The sequence below is a fragment of the Natrix helvetica genome, assembly GCF_964273705.1.
Source record: "Natrix helvetica genome assembly, chromosome: 1".
Lineage (NCBI taxonomy): Eukaryota > Metazoa > Chordata > Lepidosauria > Squamata > Natricidae > Natrix > Natrix helvetica.
Window position 1 is genome coordinate 266,582,717 of NC_138548.1, and position 12,644 is coordinate 266,595,360.

Sequence of the window (12,644 nt, forward strand, 5' to 3'; positions counted from 1 at the left end):
GGTATGGTGTGTGAGCCTACCTTTTTTCATTGCAGGTTTTCCAAAAGAATAAATGTAAGATTTTATTAAAGCAGGAATCCTAAACGTAGACTGTCTAGCAGTCTCACCCAAAAAGGGTGTTAAGAAAGTAGTTAGTAACTGTAATATTCTAGAGCCCTTGTATGGATTTGTTGAATAATTTTTGGATTTGTAATTGGATAAACAGGGAAAGGCAGAAGTGAATAATGTGTCTAATCATATAGTAGGGATGAATAAAATAATTTGCTTGTACTTGTAAGAAGAAGGATCAGGAGATTTTTTAAAAATACCTTTTATATTTTCCGTTCTTTGTTCTTTTCTTTTTCTTTGCATTTTATATTACCTTTTAAATATTTTTTATTCTTATTTCTGAGTTTAGTTGGCCTTATTGTTTAGTGTTGCAAAAAAATTGCAAAACGTTTCACTAAAGTATTTTTTTAAATGTCTGAGTTTCTGTTATATTATACCAGAAAGATGTGCTGAGAATCATCATGAATGCCTTCTCTTGAGATTAGAGTTCCACTATATTTGCCCAAAGTTGATAGGAATGTGTGAGACCACAAAAATAAGACAGAAGAAAAAATATCTGCTAATTTTTAAGGAACCTCTCACTTTTTGATTGGAAATGATGGATCTTGAGAGCAAAAGACATGATGGAATTACTTTCCATGGTGCTGCTTTGTCTTGTGAGGTTAATGCAGAAGAATCAAGTTGCAACTTCTTTTGGGACACTCAAAAGTTATATTACCTGTCTATGTGTATGTATTTATATGTGCACACATTCATGAAATAGAGGTACACACTTATACTTGGCATTTCTTAATATTTTCATAAACTAGGAAAAGTCACCAAGCACTAATAAGGAGCTAATTAACACCACAAAAACGATAATTAAAAAAAAATCAGAGAACAGATATTTCTACTGTGGAAAAGAACAATCAAAACACATTTCTCTATGCAATCGCCTTCAGTAGATAACTTCTAGTTAGGATAATATCATTTAACTGGTGCATTTTTTCTGGAAATAAGGCTAAACACCAAGGCAGAAAATATGAAAGTATCAACAAAAATACACATTATGCTACATTCATGCCAATCAAATCAGAGATACTATCCATTGGATATGAACAACTGATTCTGACAATACTTATCAAACACTGCTTTTTCAAAGAAGACATTTGACTAGTAGATTTTAAATTAATTATAAAGCAAACAATAACAAACATATATTTTCATGAAGCTTAGTTCCTTCCATATGTTTCTATACATTATAAGGAAGTTATCCTTTAGATACTGAAAAAATCAATATACCAATAATCAATTATACCAAATGCAAACAGTATAACGTATGAAAGCAGCAATAGCTATATATTTTTAAATGTGCCCATTAAAATAACTGGTTATAGCACTAGGGATTTCTGTTTTGGGATGTTATTCCAAATGATAAGCCGTGCAATCACTAAAGCTTTCTATCTGGTGCCTCAGTAGACAATCCACTTTATATAAATTAATATTTTGATAGTAACAAATATTGGGGGGAACCATTCTATATTCAATTTAATGTGGTTGTTTGATTTCTTATTATAATGGTCAATAGTGTTCTTTTTTAAAGGGACAAAATAGTTTGGAGTTAAAATGTCAACACATCAATTTTACAAAAAAAAAATGTTTTTGACAAAGTCGTCCAAATTTTTGTGTGAACATAGTGGTCCTAAGAACACCTGTACTTCTATAATCTGTTAACTTGTAGAAAAAAAATAAACAAGCAAAAAGAAACAATAAAGAACAAATTTCTAAACACAGAGGAAATTAAATAAAACAAAGGTTCTTTAGGGATCTCTGCTGCCAATAGTTTTTCTGAACTTATTATCTTTGAGGAAAGTAGTGCATACGTTTGTGAACGATATTTAGGGAAAGCTTTAAGAACTCTAGAACAACCTCTTTCACCTAAGTAAAAGGTTAATCAAATGGCAAAATAAGTGATAGAATAGCCTGCAAAAGAGAATGGTCATTTAAAGAAAAAGAAGAAGCAAGATATAAATGGCTCCCCATAAATGGTTTACTTAATTGAAGGTCTACTGTATCGATTTTTCTTTTCTTTCATTTAATTAATCAGTTCATTTCATTTAACATTTAGTTCACTTATATTTCAGGTTGCAATTTTCTATCGCCTTACTAGCCATAAGAGCTTTGGTCATTTGAGTCTTCTGCAACGGCAAGTCAAGGAATTAAATTTAGGTCAAGTATCTGGAAACCTGTGATTTACTAAGCCAATTTCTATCATTGTTTTCTCTAATAGGTTATTCTGAATTTAATCCTTAAAAATAAGCACTATAATTGCTTTTGGGTCAACCCTAAACATTCATTAAATCACTGATTTTATCTATCAATAGGTGATCCACATATACTTATTTAACATTTTAGCATGTCAATTTGCCAAGTTTGAAAACTCACTATATAGCTAGTTACAAGAGAGATATATGAACCAATACCTGCTTTCAACTCTACATGTGACTAAATCAAAGAAACAGAATCTGACATTTATTATTCCATATTATTATAAAAGCATGCTGTGCAATAGATGAATATAATCCAAAAAACAACTGTCTTATGTTCCAGAGAAAAACCCACAAATCTCTACTACTTTTAAGATAAAAAAAATAATGAGAGGCACAAGTCCATATGTTTTAAGAAATGAAATACACACACAGACACACACACACACACACACACACACACACACACACACACACTACAGATATTTCAATTAATTGTAGTTATTTTGACAGATCCATCTCTCTGTTTTGCCTTTCTCTCAAAAAGCAGGATAATCTTGGTCACAATGGTGTTATACTTGCCACTATAGAGAAAATCAAGAACATGAAAAGCAAGCTGAACCTAAATTCAAAGTTATATTCTTATATTCACTAATCCATGAAAATAAAATTGGGTGAAAATACTAAAGATGTATGAATTTAACTACATTTTTAGTATTTTCACCCAAGTTCATTTTCATGGATTAGGCAATATAAGAATATAACACTGAATTTAGGTTAGATGTTCAGCTTGCTTTCATGTTCTTGATTTTCTCTATAGTAGTAACTATGTTCCATGTAAATTCATGCATGTTGCAGGTAAATGCATGTAAATTCATTCTGAGTGTTATATATATATATATATATATATATATATATATATATATATATATATATATATATATATATATATATATATATATATATATATATATATATATATATATATATATATATATATATATATTAATGTTGCCTTTGCTATGTTTGTATTGTATTTGTGCTGATAAATAAATAAAGGGAGACTAGTATAGATCTATATCAAGCTATTTAGCTCTCATCAGCTAGCCATACCCTTACTGGATTGACTACAATACTGTGTAAACATTAAAGACAGATGATAGCAAAAAAATGATTTATTAAGTTCATTGATTTATTAAACTGGTTGATTTCTAAGGATCTTTTTTAAATTTATGTTGTACATGACATTTCTCTCTTGGACTGAATTACACTATCAGAGAAAAGGAAACAAAGGAAGGAATGTCTAACTATTTTTGTAAGAGAACAATTTAAATTAAGAAAAAATTACAGGACTTTTTGCAAAATGTTGCTGATTCACAAATAGCTAGTATAAAAACATAAACACCAACTTAATAGAACATCCGGAAAAATCTACATAAATCTTGCTTAACTTTGTCCTGTAGCTGAGTATGTGGACATTCTCATAGTAAGATCATGGTCTCCAGATACCTATATTATTTATTTCATAAGGAAGCTGATGGCTTACTTTGGAAGTATTCTTGGATATTATAGATGTTGCTGAAGACAATGTTTTTTTTCCCTTTCTTGCAAGCTTCACATTTTTATTTTGATTGTTTTAATGGAAACAGGTCAAATTGGAAGCTAGCAGTATTTGGGAGGGTAGGGTTGGATTACCCTGAACTTACATTGGGGCTCTAGAGTTGAGATACTTACATTTCCACAATATTTTCTGGTAGGTTGCCTGGAAGTTCAGTTAAGCCCTTCCCTCGACAGTCCACAATATTGTTACTGCAAGTGCAAGCAGATGGGCAATTGACAGAATTGGCATTGCAGGATGGTGGTTCAGCATGTGAACCTGAAAAGGAAAAGAAATCAAAATTTGAAATGTAGTGGGGAGGTTTTTAACACTAAAAATGATTAGCCTGAGTGGTGTTATTGGTAGTCCTACTGATTATCACCTTTAAATGTTATGAAAAGCTAGCAAGGAGAGAAACCTGCCTTGCAAATTTATTGTCATTTAAATATTGTATGCCATTTTATGTAAATGAATTAATTACAGTTTTAAATCCAAGCCTTATTTTCTTTTCTTTCCTGCTGCTTCCTTCAATGTATTTTTTCCAGACATGCTGCTGGAGCCAATCTGGAGAAGCCCCGGTGTAGAGAAAGGAGGAAAGTATTCCACAAGTTATATTGTTCCATTATCAGAGATACCATATATCAGTTGATACAATGGTTAGCAATGCAACCAAACAAAATCTTACATACATGTCTACCTCGAAAACACAGGAACCATTCTACATATTTTTAAGATTAATTTTAATAATCATCTTAGACTCCAGATTCTATTCTTCAAAATACCTTCATGTCTGTTGAGGATTGCATCGTGTATTTTAAGAAAGGAACAAAGTACTATTTTTAATTGATTCTGCCATAAAATTCTATTGCTGTTTGTTAATTAAAAAAACCCTAAACAAATTAATCTAATACGAAAAACCAACGGTTTAACTTTAATAAAAAAATGAATTCTGAAAGCCTTTTGAAAAGTCAGTAAGGAGACCAGTTCCTTCAATTAAATAGGAAGTTTCCAAAACCAAGGCTGACATTGAAAAATCTTGATTCCAAGATGTTCCTAGTCTGTCTCCAGATATTTTCAAGTGATATGGAAGAGAATAATACATCAAGCGTTTGATTAAATAATCTGGATCCAAGAAAAACAATGTGAAATTTATACTTCATCTGGAAATGAATTAGAATCCAAAGTGGCCTATACCAACTGAAATTTGCAGACTAGATCTAAAGGCAGCCTCACATAGACAAACCTGGAGGAATTAGAAGAAGCATCAGTGTCTTAAAGTTATTTAAGCCATGGCTTATGACTGTATCTCCTGAATTAACGCTTCCCTTTTTTCCTAGAAATACTTTTCAGAAATATGAAGGTCATTAGAATATTGATAACATTAAGTTCCAAATTCTTTTATTTCCTTTGTTGCAATTAGAATATTTATATATCCCATTTATTCATGTATGTTTAACTTTTATAAACACTATCTAAAACAATCACATTTATAAGCAAAACACAACTATACATAACATACACCAATCAGCATATTAAACTTAAAGAAAGGATACTATTTCTTGTAGGGTTTGCTTATCTAGTTGTTTGTTTAAAGCATTTATTTATTTATTGCTGGATAATACTTTTTATTGAGATGGGTACAGTTTTGTGCACAATGTTTGAAAGTTTTCTTTTTAATTACTAAGGCAATACTGATTTACAAAACAAGCATTCATTAAACATGTCTCCCATACAAAAAAGTCATTTCCAAAAAACATTGTGAATATGTTATTGGAAGATAATTTCCAACATTTATGTTGAAAACCTTAAAATGCATTGAAAAACAGAAGTCTGATGTATCATTAACAGATATTCCTGAAAATTTCTTTGAAAAAATAATAGATCAGATTAGAAAATATATTTCTATGTACATATATGGTTATGAAAGCCATCAACTGAGATATAGCCTCAATTCCCTAAAGATGAAAAACCTGAAACTCTACAACCTTGCCTGATATACCAATAGTGTATTTGTCTCTGGATAAAAGAAAGAGAATTATTGGGATCTTTTTACTGTATGTTTCTGAAATGTCAGATTTTCCATTGAGAATTCATGGCCTTGACACTTGAGATATTGTTAGCAAAAGTGTGATTGAAAAAAGTTGTCATCTCTCTTTTGATCTTTCAACATGACTTAGGATGTATTGGAAAAGAAATGAACGCAGGCACAGAAGAATAAGCAATTTGGTTCCATCAGTTATTAAAAAAGGTTTATTTATCAAGAATGCACCGCTACAGAGAAGTTCTATGATCATGTATGGGTTTTTGCACTTCCTAGAAATATCAGACTCCTATACACCAGTTTGTGTACTTTATTCCTTAAGCAACATGAAGTTATTCACATTTGCATAGTAAGCTAATCCTGAACTTTAGTATGATTTCAAAATCAGTTTAAAATAAAGATCACAATTGTGTTGTGCAGGGATTATATTCCCCTTTCTTTTGTCACAATATGTATACACTATGCATTAAATTGTATGCCAGAACTTTACATACATTTCCTAATTTATTCCATTTATATGCAAGTCAGACATAAAGCTCACAAGGCATTCTCTTGAGAAATATGATTATATTATTTGGTAATTAGCCTTTTACATTAATATGATCTGAACATTTGGGGGAAAAAACCCTAAGTATAAAATCATTAACACAGTCCAACAGTTCAAAAAGCCTAGGAACAAATCACAGTAATTTAAAATATTATTGCTCTATTTAACTGAGGCATGACTGAATTGGAATTGGCACAGAGTGACATTTAAAAGGACCAACATTACAGTAGTTTATTACAAGTTAATGTGAAGACTAGCACAAAATGAAAGAAGAACATGAAATAATGAGGTATTACCTGTACAGACATATTCTTTTTTCTGAACATCAGCTACATTGAACCCTCTCAGGTGAACAGGTGCCATGCAGAAGGTGAATTGTCCAACTGATCGCCTCTGGCGCAGCCAATCTGAAAGCCATGCCAGGTGACAATCGCAGTATAAATAATTTGAATGAAGCCGCCTACAAATGGATAGAGCAGAAGGAAGGTCAGGCTTGCATTCCCCCTTATGGAAAAGGAGACAATGCCATTAAGAGCCTTAAAAAAATATGCACTGCTTTTGTGGATCAAAGAAATGGACTATAGAACAACTGGAGCTTGTATGGCACGTAAGTAAGTTCATCATGACTGAATTCTGATAACAGGAGCTTTACTTTTGCTTCCTTGTTTAAAAAAATGGGTAAGGAAAGTTAGCAAAAAGACGACATTCTTAAAAGGTGACAAGATATATTTTTGTACTGAAAACAGAAGTGAAGGCAAACATTTGAATTCTTCCTTTGTCTCACACTCTCTACCCAATCCTTCGATCTTTTCTCAGAGGCCAGGGAACTTTTGAATCATTATGGGAAGTGTGCAAAGAGCTGCACAAAAATGATCAAAAATACCCTTGTTTATTTGTTGTTACTCACAGGACCCCAACTATATGCCATCCAGATTAAATATTTCCCTTTTCTAATATTTCCTGAGGGCAGAACAAGAAGCAATGGGTGGAAACTAATCAAGGAGAGAAGCAATTCAGAACTGAGGAGAAATTTCCTGACAGTTAGAACAATTAATCAGTGGAACAGCTTGCCTCCAGAAGTTGTGAATGCCCCAACACTGGAAGTCTTTAAGAAGATGTTGGATAGCCATTTGTCTGAAATGGTGTAGAGTTTCCTGCCTAGGCAGGGAGTTGGACTAGAAGACCTCCAAGGTCACTTCCAACTCTGCTATTGTATTGTATTGTATTGGGTCTTATGTTTTAACAACTTTTTACTTACAGAATATAAATGACATTTTGATATTGTAGCCCTTTTGTCTGGCAAAATTGCACTCAGTTTGTCACATTGTCTAGAAAAAAGTTCTGTTAGAAAAAACAAAGCAGCCTGAAAGTGCAAATAAACTATCAAATATTTCATTTCTACTCTATGAGTCATGACAGGCAGGCATTAAAAGCACAGTTCCCATGACAATGCTGCCATTTCTGTTGGACAGGGTTAAACAAAGCCATCATTCTGACAGACTAACATTACATAGATCGCTGACAAACATAAAGTGCTGTAAAACATAGCCAGATCCATCCACAAAATAAATTAATCATTTCAAAGATCTTTATGCCGGGCCACTGCTGTTGAGTTCAGCAGCAGTGCCTAAACTGACAATCTCTAGATTTGTATGTTTGCTGATGGCCTGCAGGCACATTTTTTTTTCCTGGGAAGCTTCCAAAATTTATGTCCTTGATAGGCTCAATAAAGTCTGAGGTCCTGACTGGCAAGGCAAAGTATATCGGCTAGCTAGCTGTAAAAAAATGAAGTTAGACTTTTCTATATCTTTTCACTTTCACTATTTGAGTTTAATCCATAATATTAAACTCAAATAGAAGTACCGCTACATCACCACCACTATAAAAAGCCTATATATCTGTTTATTTATTATTTATTTATTATTTATTTTCTTAGATTTTTAGACCGCCCCTCTCCCAGGAAGGGACTATGAAAGACAAGACGAGTTCTGGAGAGAATGGGAAAAGACTAGTCCCTGAGGTTCACATTCAAACTTAATGTTTTTTTTTAAATAAAAATATTTAGCAGCTACTGAGCCAATTAATAGTACAAGCTATGCATATTTACTGTAATTGATTTGCTTTAAATAATGTATTTATTATCAGACCAGAATTATTATATTTGTGAGTAATGAATACTGAATGCATTTATCTGGCAGTTCTCTAGTTGTATAAAAGTAGTATCAATTTTTTTAAAAAAAAATTTTTTTTAGCATTTTTCTTTCTCTATGCTAAGTACCCAGGCTACATTCTTGGTTTTAAGCCATATCATTTCTGTTGGAATTCTGCAACATATTGAGTGCATTTAGAAATTTTCCCTTGAGACCAACCAGTGGAAAACAATCTGTAAAGCTTTAACTATCTTTTAGAAATATAAAACTATTAGAAGGAGTAACTGGAAAAGAAGTTTCCAATATATGTGTACTAGAATTGTTTGGGTTTATTTTAATCAACAGAAGAGGACAGCCTAATATCTCTGCAGTCATTCATTGTGGCAAATACAACAGGGAAGTCAATATTAATAAAATGAGACAAAATGAATGCAGGTTAATAAATTCTATAAATATAGCTTTCTCATAGAAATGAAAGCAGATCAATGCACAGCAATTCTTATTAGTTCTAAATGAGGATGTTTAAACAAACCCATAAAACAAAACAACAACAACAAAATAAATTAGGAAAGGCATAGAATAATAGATTAATCATAGCAAGACACATGTATTAAGTGCTGCAATGTTATTGTACAGTTTTCCTTAATTTCAAATGCGCTTGAAATTAAATAAAGTATTGTATCTTCCAGCCATAATGATTTATTTCTTAAAACATGAAAGGTTGAAATTGATGGTAAAATGTGACATGGAAATGTTATCTTTTTTGTTTGTTTGTTTTGGTTTTAGTCGGATGAACACTATAGACTGCAACAAAATAAATGAAACCTAAAATGAAAAAAAATCTAACCTTTTTATTGTCATTCAGGTCTTACAATTTTCATTAAGAGAAAGATTGCTAAGAAGCTTCATAAATTATTTGACAGCATACATGTATTGAAAGAGCCCTTTTAAAATGAATGTGACTGTATTTATAGCATACAAAAGATGAATGAATATAGTTTGTAATTTCTAAAGGTGTATATTTAGTTACAGCCTAAATTAAATTTGTAGAATGTCCCTTTGTGTCAGCATTCAAGTTTCATAAAATGTAATTGTTAACATTCAATACAAAAACTCTCTTTGAAATCCCATTAATGGTTTCCCTCTCTGTTTTCTTCATTAATTACAGTAAAAGGGAATTAGTCAATATAAGTCTCCAGGGAAGCACATACAAGGCTATCTTTTAAATTAAACTAAAAGGAAAATGGCAGAAGACCTTATCAGCTTATCCCATTTACTGATCGATTTGAAATAGCCAAGATAAAGCTTAGAATATTTTTATGAAAATTCACAAAAATATAAACACCTTTTAATTAATAAAAAATCATATGATACCAAAACCTGTACTCCAATTTCTTGAAACTTTTCTCCTTTGTAAAAAAAAAAAATAGTTTATTTTTGTATTTGGAGTGGAGGGATGTTTTAGAACTTAATTTATTTCTGTAAGAAGGGTGGGTAAACAGTGCTATTATCTCTGCTTCTCCTTTTGACAAAACTCAGTGAGAACAGCTCTCTCTAGACAGCTTTCATGTAAGATTTAATTCAAATAGGGATATCCATGGACCCTGAAGATCATTGGCTCATTGGGTACTGCAATATATGATGTCTTCCTCCCTTTCTTTCTCTCCCCTCTCTTTTTCCCTCCATCCCCCTCTCTCCATCTCTCTCTCTCTGTATCTCTCCCCCTCTGCAAATTAAAAAAAAAACTCATATCCATCTATGTGAATTTCACCAAACTAGACTTTTACCCTCTCTTAGAAGAAAAATGAAACACTGAATGATGGGGAAACAAAAAGCCAGTAGAATGTTTCTGCATAGCAGTAATTACTTCATATACTGTCTAAAACCAAATTAAAGTAAGAGATATTATGGAAAATAAGAGCCATAAGAGATATCTCATCTATAGTACTAATGCTACGATATCTACAAGAAGATTCCACCTGCACAATTTGTAATGCTCTAAACTGGAAAGTCCATTAGAAATAAATGGAAGGATATTTTTTGCACTTAAGAGACAGGCTATAAAAAGCAGCCCCTTATGGATATTAGTGGACTGACATATATTCTGACAGATACTATTTAACTTCAAGCTTCATAAATCTATAATAGAAGAATTCATTGTTAAATGTGTGAAGAGAAATAGTCTAAAACAATAGTTGCTGTTAATATGTAACTGAACTACAGAGATCTCAACACTGTTAAAATTAAATGGCACCAATATTTAATTCCAAATATAATTTACAAGCAATAAAAATGAAAGGCATTCAAATATGAATCATGAATGTGTTCAAGGGAATAAGAAAATAGCTTTCCTCTTGAGGCACTCTTGGCCTCTTTTACTTTACATACTGGTATGTTCAAACAATGTTGGCAACCTTCAAAGCAGCTATGCTGTATCTTTGAAGGAGAATATACTTAGAACAAAAGGTTCAGAGGTGCTTGTTGTTTCACAAAGCACTGCTCCAAATAGTTTGTGCAGACCTAGTTATTCTCAGCTGTGTGTTCACATTTGTGTTGATTAAGTTGTAAAATTCACTCTACATGGCTAAAAAGAATATCTGGGAGGTGCATCTGGTGCATGAGAGGTAAAGAAAGATTTAGCGTTTCTAAGTGACAATAGGTCAGCATTTCTTTGGTTAGGATGAATTCTACTTTATTTTCCCAGACAATCATATTAAGCCATAATGTGGTTTCTTTGATTTGTGCTTAATGCTACTGATAAAACAGCCCCCAATTTGGTACATTTCAGATAAACCATGTGTAAACTGTGGACCAAGCCAATGCAACCACCTAAACAAAATAAAAAAATACAGATTTAAGTGTTGATTTAGCTTTGTATTCTTACCATAGTCCTCATATTTCATCATCAACATTGCAATAATATTTATATTGCAGATATTTATAATTTATTTTTACTGTTTTTCTAGCATCTTCAAGTCAGTGTTGACTCCTGGTAATTGCCTGGACTTTCAGATTTTAAAAGTTTTTTGCCACTGCCTCCTTCCTAGGTGGAAAGGGAGGGATTGGCCCTAGGTGATCCAGTTTATTGTATATTTAAAGCAGGACTAGAACTCCCGACCTTCTAGTTTCTAGCCAGATGCTTTAACCACTACATCAAAGTGGGTGTTCATATTATAGCCGGCTACATATAAAGATTGTAAAGGCAGTTGAAAATAATGCAATGCCCCTGAGCATTGAAAACCCTGTGGTTGGGTTTTAGATTTTGAGTAGAGTTCCACTCAGGGAATACTTCTTCCAACAAGACCTGAGGGAAGGCAGAAAATTCCATCAGTCCTTACTTTACAGATATCTGATGGTTTGAGAGTCTCCATATCATACATGGGATGAAAAGATCCATGCAACCATTAGATACCAGCAAAAAGCTAGTCTTTGTGGTGATTTGATGGTTGTGCAGACTTTTGAAGCCAAGATATAGTCCTATTTTCTAGAACAATGGTGGTGGAAGACCTGAAGGAGGAAAAGGATGCAGAATAATTGTTGTTACCCCTTCTGCTCCTTTTTACAAACCTATCATCTAATATTTTTCTGTATGGCTTCTTCCAAACAATAGTCCATCAACTGTTGAAAACACTGGCCTTGTACAAAGCAAGTCCTCCATATTTTGACATGACGGTCTTGGCTTCTCTGGAAAAACAAAAATGTTGAGTAACATCTACCTACAATGGTAGATCCAGTTTCCTTCCACTAATCACTCCCATATCTAGTTAGGTTTCTCCATGCAATCTATGCTAAAAAAGGGGGTAATAAAAGAACAGCATTTTTCTCTGAAACAGCTATTACATTGCCTTTGTTTTAATCAATGAATCAAGACACAAAGACCGCTGTGCCCATATATGTCAGTCGAAGCTGTGAGTGATTCATGATAGAGTACTTACAAGGTTCTGATCTTTGGCATATGGTTGAAGCTGGTGAGAGGGATGCGTGAGATGTTGTTGTTATTGAGGGTACTATAAAG

At 32.5% G+C, this 12,644-nt stretch overlaps 1 protein-coding gene across 1 annotated transcript in view; it reads right to left on the bottom strand.

Annotated features, from left to right (window-relative positions):
• The window catches only part of SLIT3 (slit guidance ligand 3), a 524,002-nt gene that overhangs the window by 177,994 nt on the left and 333,364 nt on the right, over positions 1–12,644 (bottom strand). The window contains exons 7-9 of the mRNA XM_081937040.1: positions 12,565–12,636; positions 6,776–6,939; positions 4,029–4,170 (exon numbers count right to left, since the gene is read on the bottom strand). Of these exons, the coding sequence (XP_081793166.1) occupies positions 4,029–4,170; positions 6,776–6,939; positions 12,565–12,636 (378 nt within the window). The remainder of the gene's footprint in view (positions 1–4,028; positions 4,171–6,775; positions 6,940–12,564; positions 12,637–12,644) is intronic.